Below are 23080 nucleotides of genomic sequence, written 5' to 3' on the forward strand. Positions count from 1 at the left end.
CGTGGAAGGAACCAGGATAATTGTTTGTGTCTCTCTTTCTTTTCTCTACTCTACTTTTATTCCGCTGCGTATCTTCATATCTGATTCTGAACATCACATCAGAAGCATTCTCAACCAGTTTCTGAATTGATATCAGAACCCCCCCCCCCCCCTTGTGTTTTTCTCACCTTCATAACTAACTGCAGCTTCCAATCTTCAGACTCTAATGAATTTCAGCTTCTGATGATTTTTAGACTCTCTGACGTCGGCTTCTGGAAGTCACCTTCTGATGGTCTTCAAACTCTCTTAGTCTTCAGACTCTGTCTTGCAACATAAGCTTCCTTTGTAGATTACTTTGCTCTCTTTTGTTCTATCAGAACAAATATTTGACTTATATATTTTTTGTCTATGGTCCTGCACACTTGAACAAACATTAGTAATTCCAATTGACATTTTAATACCTTGTTAACATCAAAACATAAGGTAATAATGTTAAACACATTGTGTTCCAACAATCTCCCCCTTTTTGATGATCACAAACACTTATATTAAATGTTCAATTGTTGTTAATCTAATTAACAAGTTGATTTTAGGGTATGAGGTTTGTCAGCTCCCCTGAGTTTGATAGTTCTTAAGGTGAGGTTTGTAAGCTCCCCCTGAGTTCTATCCAAGTTAATTAAATTCATTTTAAACTTAAAAACATCACTCAAAAAAATCTTACATGAAATCAAAGACTAAGAGATAAGAAACACGTTCTCCTAAATTAATTTTAAGTTAATTTAGTGGGCTTACAACCTAAATGTATTATATCTACTCTCCCTTTTGTCATCAACAAAAAGTATAAAATAAGGACCAAAAAGAAAAGTAAGAAAACATGGTTGTAAGAATGATTAATAAACATGTTAAAGTAACGCATAACAACCATATAATAAGAATATCAAAGCATAAATCGTGAAGTACTAGAAACACAAGTTATCATAGGCATAAAGTGATAAACATAACATCAGAAGCATAGACAAAATAAAGACAACAAAAAAAATGGTGTGCAATCTATAGTTGTTGTTGCTTCTTCATCATGGCCATCATATCAATCATCATTGCCTTCTGATCTTCTGGCTTGAGCTTCTTCTCGTACTTTCTGCTCTTCTTTGAATTCAGCAAACTGTATTCTTAACCCCTCAACCAATTTTGATTGAGTAGGGTAAAGTATTAAGCAAGTTGTGTTTAAGCAAGGAAAGTCTCTTGGAGTTGTCCTTGAGCATAAGCCTTTAGGTAGTGTCCTAGAACATAGAAGTCTCTTGCAGTTGTGTTTGAGCATTGAGAAATCTCTTGGTGTGTCCTTGAGCAAGTTGTAATTCAAAGTGATTATAGTGAAATCCCTTGGAAATGCCAAGGGGACTAGACTACTTATGTATCGTGATAGGAACCATTATAAATTGCTTTGTATTTCTTCTCTTTCTGACTCTTTATTTTTTATCTTTGTGTTTTTTATTTTCGCTGCATTCAAACTCTAAGTCGAAATTTGCAACATCAGATTCTGACCAAGTTTTTATAAACACTTAGAAAAAGAATTTGTCAAAAGACCCACACAATTCAACCCCCCACCCTTCTTGTCTGTTTTTCTCACCTTCAAACTTTACAGATATTTTTTCCATCTTGGTGTAAATCAAACATCTCATATATTTTGTACAGGTTCCATGGTGAACCTGGCGGCGGATAAAGATGAAAACAGTTGGAAGACTGTGTATATTCCACAAGTTATTGATGATAATGGCAACGTAGATTACATGTTTAGACTAATGGTTGCAAATAACATTACATCTTTGTTTCTGCTCCATTGAAATGTAATATGTATTAACGTGTAAAAGTGTAATATGTTCGAATATGTGTTTGTAATGTTGCATTTTAATGAATTTATGTCAAATTTGTGGATCGGGTATTTAACGACGAATTTGTGTAATTTAGATTGATTATGTGTGATTATGTTATGATGAGTATTATGTTGTTGAAATTGTGTAATTTGGATCGATTATGAGAGTGTATTGATTACATGTCATCTTAAGGGAACGACACAATTGATACTAGTTAAATTGCGACGATATTAAAACAAATTTTCACTGATTTATCACAAGGTTATGTTCTACTTTCTTAAATCCAAAAAGACAAGTCATAAACTAATTATTAATCGAGTTAGTTTCAACAAAGACAGAGACATATTGAAGGATTCTTTAATCACCATTATACCTTTGAATTAACAAAACCTAATCTCACATTGGGCATGACAATTACAACTCTGCAACCACCTTTCAATCTATTATTCTTTTATTTTATTTTTAAATAAATTCATCTAATTACAAAGTTGAACGACAATCCACATGGAAACGATAACTTACTACTTTATTACTTGAGTACAATTTGGTGTACTTGCCAATCATACACAATCCAGGTTGATATTTCGATAAGGTAACCAGTATAATTTATTTTGTGAATAATTAGGTTAGCTTAGGTATATTTTAGTTTTTGTTTTTATTTTAAATTTTATTGGGTTATTTTAATTTTCTGTTTTTGGTTAGATCCTAAAAATTAGGGTTGGTTCATACTTTTTAGATTAGGTTTATCTTTTATTATTAGATTAGATGCATTAGATTAGATTAGTTTCAAATATTTTTAGATCAGGTTAGTTTTATTTTGCTTATTTCTTCTAGGTTAGATTAGATCTAGTTTGTTCTTATTTTATCTTATTTAAAAATATAAAAAAAAGATTTAGTTTTTATTTTAGGTTAGTATCTAGGTTAGAACTAGTTTGTTTTAAATTTTAGTCATTTTTTATATTTCAAAATATATATATATATAAAGACACACACACACACATTAGTTCTAGTTCCTTTTGTTATTTAGTCTAATTATCTATCGCAAGCTCTTCCTAAATTCCTTTGAGTTGTTTTATGCGTGGTGTTGATTCATGTATCTTGCCATTCGACTCCGACGTCAATAAAACTAAGAGAGCTATTTGGAAAGCAATCTGAGAAACAGGAGAAGCAGCAAATGTTCCACTTCCAAGTTTGAGTGATTTCTCATCTGACGAGAGATGGGAGACATGGTAACACTAGGAGATTACAAGAGACTCGACAACATTGACGAAATTGTCCAAGGGTTCCAACCGGTGAGTCTAGTCCTCTTTGACATCAAACATTCAATTCTCGCGCGTTCTAAGGGAGAACCAATTCTCAGGTAGGGAATCTGAATAGTGTAATGCTCATCTAATACACTTTCTAGAAACTTGCAACACCATCAATCCAACAGGATTTTCGGGGTCCGACAAAAGGCTCTTCTTGTTTGTCTATTCTCTAAGTGAACAAGCGAAGGATTGGCCAACTCACTTCCAAGTGACATCATGGCTACTTAGGATGATTTGAAAAAAGAATTTATCCGTCGCTTTTTTCCAACAAGAAAATACCTCGAAAAAAGGAAGGAGATAACTGGTTTCCAACAAAGACAAAGAAAATCTCTACGATGCATGATAGATGTCCAAGTTACTACTCAAGCGTTGTCTTGGGCAAAAAATTTCAGAAATGGGAATTGCATTGAATTTCACAAATGGTTTTAAGCCAACAGCCTGCATGCTCTTAGACACATCAGTCGGAGGTACCATAAAGAACAAAACTAAAGTAGAAATTTGAGATCTCATTTATAAATGTTCTTGAACGAGTATCACCCTCAAAGCGAGAATAGGGGCACAGAGAAGAAACAGATAGTTCTACGTCTGGAAACACATGATACCTTACTAGGAAGCAACAAACACATTAGTGACAAGATCGAAACACTCATTAATAGATTGGAAGTGCAAGTAGCAAAGTTGTCAATCAATTGTGTAAGTTGCAACTTTTATGAGCAAGCTCATTCAAATTGTAGCATTTGTCCTTTAACTTGTCGCAAAATCATTCCAAACTTAAATGGTAGCAAGATTCAAAGGCCATTTCCCTTAATGAATTGGATCAATATTTTGTGGCATACTTACCTATTGTTCATCCTCATTCGAATTGTCATTTTTGTTGTCATTTTGATTGACAGTATTATTTCAGGTGACTCTAACATTGTCTTTGAACTTCTTCATTTTGGTCCTCGAAATAGTATTTTCGATTCCAAGTACTTTGCTTGTAATAATTTTATTATAAATGATATTTGTATAACCACTTTATAACAATTTTTTTATAAATTTTTCTCTCATACTCACATCTTAGTTTTAATCACTCTATTTTTTTTTCTCTCTATTGTTTGAGTAATAAAAAAATAGAAAAAATAAAGTTATCACAAAAATTGTCTTAATTGATTTTTCAAACATCACTACTCTAATTTCATTTTTCAAATTGTTTAGATTAAAAATACCCTTTGTCCCCTTATTTTTTTAATCGAAAAAACATTTTAAAGTTAAGATAATTTTTTGGTGAAGTTTTTGAGAAGGTCACATCAACCAGCACGCACAGATACCGTAAAATAATGATGATAAAAGATTAAAAGGTGTGGATTTTCTATGCTCTAACGTTTGGTTTCCTTATCGTCCAAGTCTCTTGAATGGTTAGTTTGGGTTCCTTCTAGTTCTCACCCAAAGGCCACATCAGTCTACTCTAAGGATTTGCTGTTCGTTTGAATGATTATGTTAAAAAATCAGAATCGATCCAATTTAAATATATGCGGTTTAATTTGGATCAATTTTTGGATATCCAAAGTATAGTATGTAATTTTTTTATTAATATATTATTCATACACAATAAAATAATAGGTTTGATATAAAATATGTCACAAATTTATCAAAAAAGGTAACATTACAGAATAAAAATGATTGATTATATTTGAAATAGATGAAGTAGTAATAATATAGATTAAATTAATGCAATATATAAGATTAAATACCAATAAAAAATATATTAGTGTAATATATAATACTAATAAAATAATAAATAAGTATAAAAATTTACTTTTGCGGTTTAGTTTAGTTCGATTTTATTTTGAAAACGTAATTCGAAATCTGATCTGATCATAACGGTTTTTCCAAAACAAAATTCAAACACATCCAAAAATATTCGATTTTTTTTTCTTTCAGTTTTTGGTTTTATTTTTGTTTGGTTTGGATTTGAAAACCCTATGGTTGAATATACGGTAGCACCGCAAGTTAAGAAAATCATTCCACCCTGTTCTGTTAAACATTATTTTAATCATAAAATTTTTTTTTTAAAAATTTATACCCAAACCTATCTAAAACATAACAATCTTAAACAAACGGATCTAATGTAATAATAATACTTTCAAATAATAATAGATGTTTATTAACCACATACTTTCTCTATCTCTAATCATAAAGACTTTCTTTTCACTTATATTTTTCTCCTATGTTATGCAATAATTTCAAATTTCACAAGCATTTGATACCAATTTCCTTAAAAAAAGCATTTGATACCAATAATTGTATAAATAGATAAGTAAAAATAACCCACAATTTTTTATAAATTTACTCATTCCGTTCCTTTTTAAGTCTCACTTTTGTTGGATTTTTTTTCTTCAATTTAACTGTCACTTTCAAATTTCAATGCAATATTAAATATTCTTTTACCAATATTATCTTTAGTTATTTATTGCGGAGAGAGAAATATATGAAATGAAATATTAATTGAATAAGGTAATTATAATAAAAGTATATCTTATTGCATCAAAAGTAATAATAATTATTGATTATCTTAATTTGTGTAAAATGTCGAAAAATGACAATTAACCGAGCGGAAGTAGTATTTATCTTTGATATTGATGTTCTTGAGACAAGGGAATAGTAACTACTTTTACATTTCCAAAACCGAGCGTGTTATTCAGTCTCTTCATTTTCTCACCCCACTCCCTCCCCCTTATCATGTCAATCATGTTTGGTTATGTTTCTGTTTTTTTCAACAACTACTTCGGTAAAACCAAAACATAAATATTTATGAGTGTGTTTCATTTGCAAAACTAAAATTGAGAAATTGTTACAAGCACTACAAAAATACAAGCCCTAGCAAAAGAGAAACATATTGAGAAGTTGTGATTATGGGTGTTCCATCGTTTTATAGATGGTTACTCAACAAATATCCAAAGGCGTTTGAAGACATTAACCCTAACACAAACACTACAAATGTGGAATATGATAATCTTTATCTTGACATGAATTCTATTATTCATCCTTGTTTTCATCCTAATGATGATGATAACAACAATGTTTGTTACTTTCTCTTTTACTACTTTTCATGCTTCTTTTTATTATATTTTAGTTTCTGAAGTTAGTTTTATATATTTTTCAGGGTACTCCTCCAACAACATTTGTGGAAGTGTTTGCAAATATGTTTGAGTACATTGATCGTCTTGTTACTATTGCTAAGCCACGCAAGCTATTGTACATGGCTATTGGTGAGACATATTAACACCACCTTTTACTTGTTTTACACTTTAGCCAACCTAAGTGGTTCCCTAAAATAGTTCTATAAGGTGTCGAACAACTTTAAGTTGTCAAAATATATTTTTTAGTGATGTTAATATAGTAATTTATTTGGTTAAAACAACACCCATCATATAGTACGAACACCTCTGATTGAAAGTGTGTGTTATCGGTCATGTGTCACGGATCAACATTAAACACCTTACATTTAATAATTTTAAATAACTGCGTATTAGTGTTGGTGGTAGTGTGTTTGGTGTTGGTAATATGGTCTTTTCGGATTAACTTATTTGAATTTATGTGCTGGCATAAACATTTAAGAAACTCTTTCCGAGAACTTATGAAAGCAACTTATGACATGTTTTTCAGCTATTTTCAACTTATTTTCACAAGTTCTCCAAGATTATTTAAGAAAATAGCTTATATCCTATGGAAAACAATACAAGTTTATTTTATCCTTTGTTATAGAAACGACCGATATACAAGTACTAATCATGATAAGTGCTTATGATATAAGCTGCAAGTTAAGTCATTTATCCAAACAGGCCCCTAATGTTATACATTTGCTTGTGTTTGATCAAATAACTCAACTAAGGATGTTATGTATGTTTTTCATATCGACCAGACGGAGTAGCTCCACGAGCAAAAATGAACCAGCAACGGACTCGACGTTTTAGAAATGTCAAAGACGATGAAATGCGCGTAAGTATTTCATCTATTTGAAACAAATAACAAATTGAATTTATAAAACAGTAGAATGATCAAGGCTTAATTGTATTTATAGGAAGTCGAGGAAGAGAGACTAAGGAAGGAATTTGAAATGGAAGGCAAACAAGTTCTTCCTAAACAAGAATGTGAAGTGTCAGATTCTAACATAATAACACCAGGGACAGATTTCATGCACCAAATTTCAAACGCTCTTAAGAGTTACATTTCTTCAAAGATATCCTCTGATCCTTTATGGAAGGGTATTATGGTATGATAATAACACCATCAATCACTCTTTTTTAACATTATTATAAATAATTGATTATTGACTTGTTTCTACATTATTAAGCTAGTAGTAGTATTTCATTGTTTATTAATTTGGTTAATGTTTTTTGACTTAGGTAATTTTATCTGATGCTAATGTTCCTGGAGAAGGTGAACATAAAGTTATGTCATTCATAAGGAAACAGCGTGGTCTTCCAGATTATGATCCAAACACGGTTCACTGTCTATATGGATCGGTACCAAATCTTAGTTTTTTTTGTTGACATTGCAAATTTCATCAGATATTTGAAATGTTTGAGATAAAACTTTTTATTTTGTTGTGCAGGATGCCGATCTTATAATGCTTGGACTGTCATGCCATGAACCTCATTTTTCAATTCTAAGAGAGGTTATTTTGGCACCATATTTAATTATTTATCAATAGACTATAGATTTGATCTTCTATAGTTTAACATGAAAATGAAAAATCTAATCCAATGAAACCCTTTTGACTTTAGTAACGTGATTGTGAATCGAGATGCATAAATTCATAAATAAATACCTATTAAGCATTAAGGCAAACACTGACATCGGACACAATTCATAATTTGAGAAAATGAAGTAATTGAATGTAATTACACGTGTTGGTGTCAGACATTGACATGTGTCGAACACACTTTCAATCTAGAATGTTGGTTCTACATATTTTGAAATACATTTTGCTGATGTGGTTCAAAATTAATTCCTTGCATGTGCAGGATCCACCTGATCGTTATGAGAAGCTGCCACCAAATGCTCCAATGCGGTTCAAGGTTTAATTATAGTGATTTTATTTAGTCTATAACTTTAAAGTTGATATAATGATTCTGATTTTGATTCTATTTGCTTGCTTGTAGCTCTTGCATATTTGGTTGTTGAGGGAATATCTTGAGATAGAAATGAAGATAGAAGATCCTCCCAAAAACTTCGTCTTTGATCTTGAGCGGATTGTTGATGATTTTATCTTCATTTGTTTCTTTTCTGGAAATGATTTTCTGCCTCACTTGCCGTCTTTGTATATTCATGAGGTATTTAGTAACATTTTTTCCTTTAGTTTTATAAGTTCAATATATATAGATCACTTATGTTTAATTGTTTGGTTCCATTTTATTAGGATGCAATTGATTTACTTATGACTGTTTACAAGAAAGAGTTCAGTAAGATTGGTGGATATCTAGTGGACATAAACAAGGTAACACTAAATAATGTTACATTCAAATCCCTTGTTTATTTTTCTATATTAAATCTCTGTGTTTTCACTTGATATAAATTTTATTTTGAGTACTTTTTTACGTGACCATGATATGAAAACAGATAGGGGAGAAACATGGTGCTTATGTGAAGCTATCAAGAGTTGAAAAATTCGTTCTTATGGTTGGTACATATGAAGAAAAAATCTTCAGCAAAAGAACTGCAATTAGAGACAAGAAGTTGAGGAGGCTTATTAGTGATAATGAGAATTCGGTAAGTTCATGCATATTTTATTTGAAAAAATGTAAATACATTAACTATGCATTCATTGACTTATTCGATTCCCTTTTTGTTGTTCCAGAAGCAAGAAGAACTTAATTCACATGATTGCATGGATTTTGACAATGAAAATAGTTCAAATTGCGCTCTTCGAATTAAAAAGGCTGAAGCTTCCGACAATGTTTGTCCACAGTCTGATGAAGAAGTAAGTACTTATATTTTTTGATGTTTTCCACACTAGAATGTAGTATTGGAGTTTGATGATGTTGAATTGTCGATAATCTTATTGATCCTTATTTTTAGATTTTGAAAAACACAAAGGATTTGAAAGAGAAATTAAAGAAATGCATAAAAGATAAAGGGGACTTGTTTAAAAGTGGAGATTTCTTGACTGACAAGGTATTCACTTTTTCCCTCAAGGCCTTTTACATTTGATCTTAGTTTTTTTCTTGTTCTTGTTTTTGTTATCTGATAAATGGATATGAACTTATGAAGCATGATTATGTTAAAATTCAATTCAATATGTGATTGATTAGCAAGTGTTGTTACCATTCTTTTTAGATTAAATTGGGAAATGTTGGCTTTAAAGAGAGATATTATAAAGAGAAGTTTTCTGTGGAAGGCTCCACCAACATTGAGCTAAAAAGGAAAGAAATTGTAAGTTTTTTTCCCACAGCTACTACGTTGATATGTCGATGATGATTTTAAATAGAAGCCTCGTGTTTTGCATAATAATATCATTCAATAATGTTGACTAGAGATTGCAATTTGACTGTAGGTTCAGAAGTACACTGAAGGATTGCTGTGGGTTCTTCAATACTACTTTTCAGGAGTTGCTTCATGGACATGGTAAGTCAATATCAATGTTCGAAAAAATTCAATCGGAAATCAAAAAGGCGAGACCTAGTTCATGTTCAAATTGCCATAAAAAGTTCAAACCTAGATGAAATGAAACCTTGATTGAACAGGGAAAATAACAAACCGTATTAAACGGCGGCTCAAAGTTTAACACGTTTGAAACAGTCCGTTTTGGTTCAGTTTTTAAAACACTGGCAATTATAGTTATGGAACAAACTTGGTTATATTCCATGTCATGCATTTTATGAGTGGAAAATAAGAAATAATCACCGCAAAATACAGGTTTTATCCCTACCACTATGGTCCATTTGTTTCCGACTTAAAGGGCATGGCTCAAGTGAGAGTAAATTTTGAGAAAGGTGTTCCATTCTTACCTTTTGATCAACTTTTAAGTGTTCTCCCTCAAAAGAGGTAATTTTCTTAATTATAATTATGTTATGCTATCTTCCATCACATCTATTAACATTCTTTATCCTTGGTAAATATTATTTGATTTTACTTCTATGCAGTGCTTATGCACTTCCTAAAGCCTATGCACAATTGATGCTGGATGAACAGTCGAAAATATTTGACTTGTATTCTCAGGGTAAGCTTTTAATTTTTTCAAGTATGCGAGCCTTTGAACTTGTTTTGTTGTTCTTATACTGTTTTTGTTTTGTTTTATAGATTTTGAAATTGATATAGAAGGAAAGCGCTTCATGTGGCAGGTAATCCCCCACTCAGACACCGACACACACGACACAAACACGTATTAAAACATTTAATTACTCCTATTTTCTCAAGCTATTATGAATGCGGTGCAAATATAAATACTGACAGAAATTAACGATATTTCTTATTTAGGGTGTATGCAAACTTCCATATATGGACGAAAAAAGACTTTTAACTGAAACCAGAGAACTGAAGAATGAATTATCTGTACGAATCACTCAGCCCTCGATTTTTTTAAACATGAAATTTGAGTGTTTTGTGAATGCCCTTTAAATTTCCAACTATGTTTTGTAGGAAAGTGAAGCGAAAAGAAATTCAGTTGAAGTTGATAGGTTGTTGGTTAGTGGCACTACCAAGTTAGCAGAAAAAATTTGCTCACTGAAGTTAAACAAATTGGATACAAGCATAAGGTTTGTCATTCTTGAAAATTGATGGTTTCGAACAATATGTACAGCTTCTGAATATATATTGTGTTAGAAATAAGGAAGTGTTTAGTTTTTTCGTGTTTTGTCATATGTTTTCTCATATTTTTTAGCAGCGACGGCATTGGAGGGATCATAAGTCTTTGCCACGAGTGTGTTGAGAACAACAAACATGAAGATATTGTATTGTATGCTATTAAACATCATATTCATTTTGTTATTTACTTTGCATTTAGCTTTAATTACATTTTGATATTGCTTTATGCTGCAGCTGTGTCAAATACGAGCATCCTGTTGGTGGTACAAGTCATGTTCAGCATCTACTATGTGGTGTAAACCTTCCCGAAAAGGTAAAATTTTGTTGGTTAATATAAACGAATTTCTGATCAAGAAAATTTGTTAGCTAACGACAAAATCGATTAGGATGGACAAAAGGAAGGTTATAAGAAATGTGACTTATATTACCTAATACTACGAGGGTTTAGGTTGCGATATGCTATCTTGGTCTCTTGTGGTCTTGGTCATTATCGTAACACTCTCGATACTTCCTGAAGACAATTCCATTTGTTTTGCAGACTATCTTTGAAAATGACATAAATGAGACGGTACTTTGGCATGATCAAAGTCAGCAATATAGTTGTTTTGGGAGGTACGGCTTATTAATTCACTATCTTTCCCATTTACTCTGTGGATTGTTATGTAATAATCCAAAATAGACAGTTTACAGTCGGTTTTATGGGGCAGCCGACTGCAGACTGTATTACGTTAGACACATAATTTTACCGTCAACAGCTTGTTGCTTCGTAAAGCTAACTACAGAAGATTCAATTTTATAAAAATCTTGGACTAACCAAATTGAATATTCAGGGCAAATAATCAAGACAATTGGAGGAATTCAAACAAAGAAGGAAATGTTTCAAAATTTCACCCTAACTCGACTAGTTTTGGTGGAAGAAGCTTTTCACGAAATGCACCTCCCGAATCAATTCACAAAGGAGCTGGTGTTGGATGGGGTTCAGGTAGAGGGAAATCAGAAAGGATTGATCACGAGACGATCAACGAAAGGATGTCGTCGTTTTCTCCTTTTCATAAACAACCTAATGATCATGGAGGATCTTATCATCAACACCAACGTTCGCATGTGCCTTTTGGGAGAGGACGAGGAAGGACTAGTCAGAATCCGAACAATGTGTATGCATGGAGTGATTCAAAGGATAGAAGTCGTTGGTAACTTGGTAGAAAGAAAGATATCTCAGAAGACTAATACCTTTTTGTTTTGTTAAGTGATAGGGTAAAAGTGAAAACAGCTGGTTTCATTGTTTTTACTGAAAATCATTGCTTTTGGTGGTTGAAATGATCATTTTGGTTTCATTTTGGCATTGGGTTGTATAACTTAGCACCATTTACTAGTTTTGTGCTAGCTGTTATATGGATACACTAAATTAGTGTTAAGTTTGTATTTTGATTAAACCACAATTAGTGGATTTCCCTAATCCTGCTGCTTCAAATCTTAATTGTGTATTGAAAGATCTCGATAGACTATTTTGTTGTTTTGAGTAATACAATGGTCTATGATTAACCATTATTATAATTGAATTAGATTTCTTGTAGTTACAATAAAATTATATAGTCAATGTTAGCCGTTTGATCGAAAATTTACGTTCAAGATTATTTTAACTAACAAGACACATTTAAATTCAAACCATACGATATCATATCATATTAGCGACCGAGATAAAAAAAACTGTGTGTTTATTACATTAATAAATCTGGGTCGTCGAGTCGAACAGTTTTAAGAAGAACATACTTGCTTTCAAAACACTGGATTGCGTGTCCAGAGGATCAGAACAAACACGTACAGCAATATGCACACATGACAATTCGAACCATTGAAGTTAGTAGAGTTAAACAAAGTAACGAAAATTCAACTCTAAAACTAGATTCATTATTACTACTCCGATCTTATTAGCTTAAAATCATCTTGTATCAAAACAAAACTAAGGAATTGCATCAAAAAAATAAGATTAAAATCATCGTAATTATGACATTTGTTTTATAAAAAATGTATAGATGAATTGAACTTCATGACTTCTAAAAGTACCTCCAATGGTGAGCTCACTCAAAGTTATTTTGTAGATCCTGTTAAAGCCACATCATCTTGAAATAACTCACTTATTTTTTCCTCCAATGGTGTAACTTTAAAAACTCATTTTTAGTCCCACAATTTTACCTCACATATTAATATTTTATTTATATTTGGTCCCACATAAACTTGTTAACAAACATTTATGTAGACTGGCCCCACAAAATAACTATGAGAAAATATAGGATCAAAGAGATGAAGATGAAGTTCATAGGAGAAGTAGGCATTAGAGGTAGAAACAAAAGAATTAGATTGAAAAAGATAACCATAGAGTACAATATTGAGAGATATTTATAGAGTGAGTTTGTTATCATGGTTTTGGGGTGCCAAGCCATTAATTGGACTTGAACCTTTCGACCGTTGATATCTCTCTTTTTTCTTGGGAAGGGTAAAAGGAGAAAAACCCTTAAAAAGTTCCAGATTCGGGGGTCGTTTTCGCTACGGGAAGGTGTTAGGCACCCGGAGCGATTATGGTATTCCATAAGAACCGCTCTCCTAAGTTGATTTCTACGCTTTAGTTTTATTGCTTATTTGTATAAAAGAAAAGTGTGATTAGTTAAGAATGGGGGGTGAGAAGAAGTAGAATTTGATTTTTATTTCGGCTTGGAGGGGTTAAAGTCCCTTGCCTACGTACCGTTTTACGGGATCAAAACCGGCGTAGTTCTTGCTCAAAAATGGTTTTTTGTTTTTGTTGGTTGATTTTAAATTTGAAAAGAGGAATTTTGGAAGAATAGGGATGAGAGGCCTCAAGGGCATAAGATTTGGAAAATGTGAGGTGGAATTAGTCATTTTGCTAAATGAAGTCTAAATATGGTTAAGGTTCATTAAAAGTTTTACTTAAGAAAATAAAAGGGAAATAAGGAGTTTTGACTCCTATTTTATTTTTGCAAAAATATTTTCAAGTGAGGTTATTTGCATATTTTGGAAAAAATTGGATTTTCTCTAAGTGTTCAAAACTAAACGTTCGTCTAATCATGCAATCCTAGCCATGCATCTATGCATACAATCCTAAGCATACATCTAGGGTGAGTGTGTGCGTGTCGGTGCGTCATAGTGTCCGTAGTCCATATTACAAAAATTGCCTAAATACATTCTATGGCCCCTTTGCCAAGCTACAAACCAATGATAACAAATTACCCCACTAAATGAATTAAAACTTGCAAAAAATAAATGCTAAGCTAAAGAAAGTGGAGGGAAAGCTAAATGAGATGCATGAAACATGGAAATAAACTTGTTAGTGAAATAAAGCATAAAGAGTAGCAAGAGGCAAAAACGCATAAAATGCCACAAAGATAGTAATAAAATGGAAATAAAACCTAAAATTTTGATATGAAACCTAAGGCATTTGTAGCTTCTAATTATCATGCTATAGCAAGTTTGAAATAGTTTCTTTTATCTCAAGCTATAATCATAGGATCATTAGAAACAAGCAAGCTTAATTTCATACCAATTTTGAGATAGAATTAGCATTTTATTATTTTCTAGAATATGCATACATTGTTCATACAATCAAGGTTTCATGAATCAATCTAAAACAGCAAAATCAACATAGGATTGTAGGCATGAGCACCTCACATTAACATATCAAATGGCCTTTATCACATATTCACAAATCAATGATAAAATTGACAAAAAAACAATCATAAGAAATAATCCAAGAAAGAATTAAAATGTCATGGATTAATCATACAAGAATTTTGCCAATTCCAATATGCAAAAATACCATAAAACATCAAGAAAGTATCAAGAAGTAAGCATGGATTTTCTAGGAAATTCATCAAAATTTTTAATCAAAACATTGGTTCAAATAGCAAAGAAAAACAGTGCAAATAGCAGAAAATAAACAAAAACGTGAAAAGAAACCTAAGCCCAACCCAAAGCCCAAAACTACAAGGTCTGGATGCACAGGAGCCACACGATTGATCCAGGATCCTAAAACCCTAGATCAAACGGCCAGGAATCAAAGGGGAATGGACCGGATTGAACCGGTCCGGTTCGCTGGCTTATATAAACAAGAGAGCACCGGTTTTTTCATTTTGCAAAATCCTTTCTCTCTCTAACTCTTCTCTCTTCTCTCACCTCTCTCTAACCTTCACCGCCGGTGAGGATGAAGTGACGGCGGAGACCTTGAAGGTCCGCCGGAAACTTCATCTTCTCCGGCGAGACTACGAACTTCCGGTGGCCTAAAAATTCCAGAACTTAAAGATTTTTGCATATTTTGATTCGTCCTTTAACCCTAAACACGAATCCAGCAGTTATTTTTTCAAATTCAGTTTGAAACGATGTAGATCTGGAAATTTGTCGTACGGCTTTGAAATTGATTTTGATCTTTTTTGAAATAAAACGTTTAGATCCTTGAAGATCTACATCGTTTCGTTGTTTAGCACTTCTTTGATGTTTGTTCTCGCTTTCAAAACTTAGATCCTTATGGATCTAGGTTTTGTGTTTACGGTTACGGTTTTTGTCTTTGAGTTCTGGAAATTTTGGATCTGTTGCTTGCGTGATTTTTACAGGTTTAAACTATGATTTTATTTGTTGAAAAGAGGTTCTGAGTTTTACCTGAGTTTTTATGGAGATTCTGTTGAGTTTCTTCGGAAACGCTTGGATTTGGCTTTTGCTTGTTGATTTCCGGTTTTGAAACTGAAAATAAATCAGTGATTCTTCTTCTTCTCACTGATTCCGTTTCTTCATCTTCTTCGCTGGTTTAGAACTTTGCTTCTTTCGCTCTTCTTCTTCCTCTGTGATCAGCGCTTGAGCTTGCTTCAATGCGAGCTCGCGTTTGGAATTGCAGAGAAACGGTCAATTCAGTGATGAAGATTCCACAGAATCTCTGAGAATTGATCCAAAAAATGTTGATTCTGATGAAAATTAGGGTTTCTGGAAAACGGTTAGGGTTTTTGTTCTTGGTGTTCTTGAGAAATTCTGAGAAATTTTCTGTTTTTGATCTAACTGCTGAGAGAGAAAGTTAGAATTGTGTTTATGAGTTGGCGTGTAATCATTGCTTCTGAAATCTGACTTAATGCTTTTATAGCTGACATGTGTGCATTGGAACCAATAGGAAACTGACATGTGGCATCTGAACTTGTATGAAAGAGGCACGGCTTTGGACTTAAAAAATGAACTTTGGACTTTTCTGCAAAAATAAGAACTTGAGGACTAAACTGCAATTGACAAAAAGGACTGAAATGAAAATTGGAAAAGAAACTGGACTGAAATGCAATTTTGGACCTCTTCGAGGACCAAAAATGCAAAAATAATAAAAACAATAAAAATAAAAATAAAATTGGTAATTTGACCAAACGTAAAGCGAAATACAAATAAAATTGACAAAACGGACTAAAACGAACCAATGGCCTAAATGAGGTACTTCAAAGTAACCTCTCTGTGCCAAAATTTTGTGTGAAATGACCAAAATGCCCCTAGGGCTAAAATTGACCTAAACAGACTCAAATTGACTTGACACTGACTCAGATGCAAGTTTGAAATGAATTTAACAAGGTTTACTGATGGAATGTAAAAAACAATCTGAAAAGACTCAGAGACAGTCACAAGGATGAAAATGGGTCCCACTGCAGGAAATGACCAAAATACCCTTCTGTATGACTTTTTGCCAATTTTGAAATAAACTGTGGTAAAAGCAATGTAATGATCCATAGACACTTTTGAATGACTTATAAGACAAGTAAAGACATTTCAAAAGGTTTTATGCAAGAAAAACATAGATGAAATTGTGGTTGAAAATACTGCGAGGCAGAGACAATTTGAACTGTGCAGTTGAAATTTGATAATTGACAAAGTTTGAAATGAAATTGGGCCCAGTATTTTTAGGTCCAAAAACAGGGTATAACAGCTGCCCCTATTTAAGTTTCTTTGTCTGGAGAGTCAAGAGACGGAGTCTTTGGCTTGACAGGACGAAGATACTTAAATATTAGCATTTGCACTGTGTTTGGATGTAAAAATACGCCTACCCATTTTCAAATAATATGCATGCCATGCATCATTTGGATTATGAATGCAAGACCTCATGGGGATTGGAATTAACAAAATATGTCGTATCCATTGCGGGATTGATAGACGTTGACAAAGATAGTGAATAGCAGAGTAACGGGAAACTAGAAACAAGTTGGACAGGTACAAGCTGTTCTTGGATTCAAACTAGCCACTTGACCGGGGATGAAACAAACAGACAACTGCGAGTTGTTCTTATGGATTCGAACTGGTCACTTCACAGGGGATAGAGGTTACTGGACAAACATGAGTTGTTCTTATGGATTCGAACTGGTAACTCACTTGGGGATATTGGAAAGTGCGAGTTGTTCTTATGGATTCGAACTGGTGACTCGACTGGAAAAAGAGAAAATTGGCAAGTACGAGTTGTTCTTACGGATTCGAACTGGTTACTCGACTGAAAGCAAGGCAAATGGACAGGTGCGAGTTTGTTCTTGGATGCGAACTGGTTACTCGACTGAAAGCAAGGCAAATAAACAGGTGTGAGCTTGTTCTTGGATGCGAACTGGTTACTCCACCGGACAGAAACAGATAGACAGGTACAAGCTGCTCTTGGATTGAGCTAGCCACTTGACCAAACGGAAACATATTGACAGGTACAAGCTGCTCTTGGATTGAGCTGGGCACTCGACCGATAACATAAGCAAATTGATAGGTACAAGCTGTTCTTGGACTTGAACTAGCCACTTGACCAAAATAGAAACATATTCACTGGGGATTGGTTTTTTCCTGACAAAATATAGATTGAGATTGACTTGGCGTCGATTTGATTTGAAAGGTAGAAATTGACCGATATTATTGGCTCACAAGGTTTTGACAGAGAACCTGACATGAGTATTGAATTGAGACTGATGTTGACATTGGAAATGCGATATGCATGAATGATATAACAGTTTCATTAAATGCATGGGCACGTAATATGCATGATTATGCATGTATGAATGCTTGTAATGCATGACTGTTGGCAGTTTGTAGGCACGACTTCACGGGGAAGACAAGACATTAGAGTATTGGGCACGTAGTGGCTCGTGCTATATTACACATTCTTGGAAATCCTCTTTGGAGATGACGTCGTTGGGAGACGTATCGGAACCATGGCCGAGGGCCGGTAGGTATGTAACTTGCTGGGGATAGAGTCTTGAGACTCCACCGGGGAAAACGCCGTTGTGCTGGGTATGTTGTAGATATTGCATCTGTGGTCAATGCTTTTTGCATGTTATATTCTCATTTTCATTTTTTGCATCCCATTTTTGCCTGGATCGCCCTTTCGGGTTTTCGATCCACCGGGGAGATAAATTTTTATTGCCCCATTTTTGCCTGAACTGCCTTTTCAGGTTGTCAATCCAGCGGGGTGCTCATTTTTGCCTAAGTCGCCCTTTCGGGTTTTCAACTTAGCGAGCTCATTTGTTTTCATGCATTTTTGTTCTGTTTTTTCATTCTTGCCATTGACCACAGACTATCCTGGAGGAGAACCTGCTTGTAACATATATTGAAATAGACATTAACATACTCTCGCTCATGCATGTTTCATTTGATTGTACCCTGTTGCTCAGGTTTGCTTTTCAAAATAAACAAAAAGTTTTCAATTTTCAAGAATGTTTGTTTCAAGCATTGTCATTATCAAAATGGAAGGAAAATGTTTTGTATATAGCTTTGAAAGTAGAAGAAAATAGAGTTTTCAAACAAAAGCAAAGGCTCAATTTGATGTATAAGAGTGGTGGTCAGCCAAAGGCATGACTCCACGGATTCACAAAGCTTGGAAAATGGTAATTTTATTGGTTGGTGGTACATTGAACACGGTAACCACTACAGTTTTTAGAAACTTTGAATTCACAAGTACAGAAGCTTTTGATGAAGATAGGCATTAACAGCTGCAGATGCCCCAAGGGGGACGGTGGTTGGCCAGATATAGTTACTTGCCTTTTGTTTCAATCTCATTTTTGCCTGAACCGCCCTTCCGGGTTTTCGATTCATCGAGACGCTCATTCTTGCCTGAGTTGTGTACAATCTCAGCGAGCTTTTCATATTTGTTTTTTTGTCCCTTGTTTTTGCCTGGACCGCCCTTTCGGGTTTTCGATCCACCGGGAAGCGCATTTTTGCCTAGGCCGCCCTTTCGGGTTTTCGACCTACCACGCTGTTCTTTTCATATTTCTAGGCAAAGTATTTCTTGACTATATCGGCATTCACTGGATTTGGAAGTTCTACACCATCCATGTGTGTAAGGATTAAAGCACCACCGGAGAAGGCCTTCTTGACAACATAAGGACCTTCATAGTTAGGCGCCCACTTGCCCCTTGGGTCGGGTTGCTGGCTTATCCTCCTTTTCAAAACGAGTTCCCCTACCTTGAATTCTCGAGGACGGACTTTCTTGTCAAAAGCAGTCTTCATTCTTGCTTGATATGACTGTCCACGAGCCATGGCATCCATACGTTTTTCCTCAATCAAATTCAACTGATCATACCGGCTTTGGCACCATTCCGCCTCGGATAACTTTGCTTCCATGATCACACGGAGAGATGGGATCTCCACTTCCAAAGGAAGAACTGCTTCCATTCCATATACAAGAGAGAAAGGGGTTGCCCCGGTCGAACTGCGCACGGTAGTACGGTAGCCATGCAGAGCATAGGGTAACATCTCATGCCAGTCCTTGTAAGTGGTTACCATCTTCTGGACAATTCTCTTGATATTCTTGTTGGCGGCCTCAACTGCACCATTCATCTGAGGTCTATAGGGAGAAGAGTTATGATGCTCAATTTTGAATTCTTCACAAAGAGCTTGCACCACATTGTTGTTCAGGTTGGTACCATTGTCGGTAATAATCTTGCTAGGAACACCATATCGACAGATGATGTTGTTCTTGATGAACTTAGCTACCACTTGCTTGGTCACATTGGTATAAGATGCTGCTTCAACCCACTTGGTAAAGTAATCAATTGCCACTAAGATGAAGCGATGACCGTTTGAAGCCTTCGGTTCAATTCTTCCAATCATGTCGATGCCCCACATTGAGAACGGCCATGGGGATGACATAACATTGAGAGCGTGCGGAGGCACATGAATCTTATCAGCATAGATTTGACATTTGTGGCATTTTCTGGCGTACTGGTAGCAATCATGCTCCATGGCCATCCAGTAGTATCCTGCTCGTAACAACTTCCTCGACATAGTATGCCCCGTAGCATGGGTCCCGAAGGTACCGTCATGTACATCATGCATTAACTGCTCCGCTTCATGTTCATCAACACATCTTAACAGTACCATGTCGTAGTTCCTTTTGTACAGAATATCTCCATCTAACAGGAATCTACTGGCCAATCTTCTCAGGGTCTTCTTGTCTTGTTTGGAAGCACCCGGCGGATACTCACGGCTTAGCAAGAACTGCTTGATGTCATAGTACCAGGGTTTATAGTCAACCACATTTTCACCAGCCTGATCGATCACATCCCCAATAGCAAACACATGTGAAGGTCTTTCAAGGCGTTGCACTTTGATTAATGGCACATCATTCCAATGGTTCACTCGAAACATGGAAGATAGAGTAGCAAGAGCATCAGCCATTTGGTTCTCATCACGAGGAATATGGTGCAGCTCAACCTTTGTAAAATATGTCAGAAGACGTCTCGCATAATCACGATAAGGAATCAACTTAGCATGGTGGGTCTCCCATTCACCCTTTATCTGATTAATGACGAGAGCAGAATCTCCATAGATGTCGAGGTGTTTGATTCTCATGTCAATTGCTTCCTCGATCCCAAAGATACATGCTTCATACTCAGCCATATTGTTGGTACATTCGAACAAAATTCGGGCGGTAAAAGGAATGTGATGCCCCTGCGGGGATACAATGACTGCCCCAATTCCTTTTCCATAAGCATTGACAGCACCATCAAAGACTAAACCCCACTTGCTATTGGGATCTGGACCTTCCTCAATCAACGGTTCTTCGCAGTCTTTGGATTTCAAATACATGATTTCTTCATCGGGGAAGTCGAATTCAATTGGTTGATAATCATCAAGAGGTTGGTAAGCAAGATGATCTGCAAGAATGCTACCTTTGATTGCCTTTTGAGTTTTGAACACAATATCATATTCAGACAAAAGCATCTGCCAGCGTGCAATCTTTCCAGTAACAGCAGCTTTCTCAAAGATATACTTTATCGGATCCATTCTGGATATCAACCACGTTGTATGATTCACCAAATAATGACGCAGGCGTTTGGCAGCCCAAGCTAGAGCACAACAAGTCTTCTCGAGCATTGTATACCGAGTTTCACAATCGGTGAACTTCTTGCTCAGATAGTAGATAGCATGTTCTTTCTTTCCAGTCTCATCTTGTTGTCCAAGTACACATCCCATGGATTCATCAAATACTGCCAAATACATGATCAACGGCCTTCCTTCCACGGGTGGGACAAGGATAGGTGGTTCCAGCAGGTACTTCTTGATGCTATCAAAAGCTTCTTGGCATTCATCATTCCATACAACAGGCTGGTTCTTTCTAAGCAGCTTGAAGATCGGCCCGCAGGTTGCGGTCATATGAGATATGAATCGGGAGATGTAATTCAAACGCCCGAGGAAACCTCTGACTTGCTTCTCTGTCCGTGGAGCTGGCATTTCTCGGATGGCCCGGACTTTATCAGGATCGACTTCAATGCCCTTTTGGCTGACAATGAAGCCTAATAACTTCCCGGATCTGACGCCGAATGTACATTTGTTGGGATTCAATCGCAGCTTGTATTTTCTCAACCTTTCAAACATCTTTGTTAAATATTCAACATGCTGCTCCTCATCTGTTGACTTCACAATCATGTCATCCACATATACTTCGACTTCTTTGTGAGTCATGTCATGAAACAGAGTAGTCATTCCCCTTTGGTAAGTAGCACCAGCATTGATTAGGCCGAACGGCATCACTTTGTAGCAGAAAGTACCCCATGGAGTGATAAAAGATGTCTTTTCTCTATCTTCAGGAGACATTTTGATCTGATTATAACCGGAGAAACCGTCCATGAAGGAGAACACCTTAGATTGAGCAGTATTATCAACAAGCACATCAATATGAGGTAATGGAAAGTTGTCTTTTGGACTGGCTTTGTTCAGGTCTCTGAAGTCAACACACATCCGGACTTTACCATCCTTCTTTGGCACAGGTACTATATTGGCAACCCATTCAGGGTACTCAACTGTCATGAGGAAACCCGCATCAATCTGCTTTTGAACCTCGCTCTTAATCTTGAGAGCCATATCAGGATGAGTCCTTCTCAATTTCTGCCTGACGGGAGGACATTCAGGCTTGGTGGGGATCCGATGCTCCACAATCATAGGATCTAGACCTGGCATATCTTCATACGACCATGCAAAAATATCCGGATATTCCCGGAGGAGTTGGATGATCTTCCGTTTAACCCCTTCCTCTAGGGTAGCACCAATCTTGATTTCTCGCTTGTTCTCCTCGGTACCTATGTTAACAAGCTCAATCTCTTCTTGGTGAGGCTGAATGGCTTTCTTTTCTTGCTCAAGTAACCGAGTAATCTCATATGGTATGCCATCACCTTCCTCATCTTTGGCTTCATACACAGGGAAATCAAAACTTGGAGGAACCGTAGGATTACTGTGTTCAACGGGTTTATTATGGTTCAACCTGCATATAATGATTGGATGATTTTAGAAAGAGTTTTTTTTTTCATGCAGATTTTTGAAATTAATAAGAAAATACGGACGTTTTGGTTTTTTCTGGCATTACCATTGTTTCCAAGGGAAAAAGCACTAAAAAAAAGTAGTCGTGGAAGAAACGACAAAATTTTATTAATCAACGGCAATGCCGAAACAAACATGCCCTTACAGAAAATATCACTCTCGCTTTGGGCAGAGCGAGAGGATCGTTATTTTGAAAACAAAGCACTAAAGCAACAAGACACATTACTCAGAAACATGCATGATTGAAGGAATGTCAATGGCATCCCAATCTGTCGCAATGCCTCCTGGTGTAACGAATACAGGCCTGAGACCAGATCCAGTGGC

The 23080-nt window shown here is 35.2% G+C and overlaps 1 protein-coding gene across 1 annotated transcript; it reads left to right on the plus strand.

The window, feature by feature from the left end:
- The first annotated feature begins 6039 nt into the window (after window positions 1–6039).
- Window positions 6040–12139, plus strand: LOC11445985 (5'-3' exoribonuclease 3). Its single transcript, XM_039832729.1, has 22 exons — window positions 6040–6219; window positions 6303–6408; window positions 7062–7138; window positions 7221–7412; window positions 7546–7665; window positions 7755–7826; window positions 8167–8220; window positions 8305–8475; window positions 8562–8639; window positions 8762–8911; window positions 9000–9122; window positions 9221–9316; window positions 9479–9574; window positions 9696–9766; window positions 10058–10186; window positions 10285–10361; window positions 10442–10482; window positions 10619–10693; window positions 10781–10896; window positions 11022–11096; window positions 11180–11272; window positions 11776–12139. Exons 1-22 carry the CDS (start codon window positions 6052–6054, stop codon window positions 12137–12139), a joined length of 2544 nt encoding a protein of 847 aa, XP_039688663.1. The 5' UTR covers window positions 6040–6051.
- Window positions 12140–23080: the final 10941 nt, after the last annotated feature.

Source organism: Medicago truncatula, chromosome 4, assembly GCF_003473485.1.
Source record: "Medicago truncatula cultivar Jemalong A17 chromosome 4, MtrunA17r5.0-ANR, whole genome shotgun sequence".
In the NCBI taxonomy this organism is placed as follows: domain Eukaryota; kingdom Viridiplantae; phylum Streptophyta; class Magnoliopsida; order Fabales; family Fabaceae; genus Medicago; species Medicago truncatula.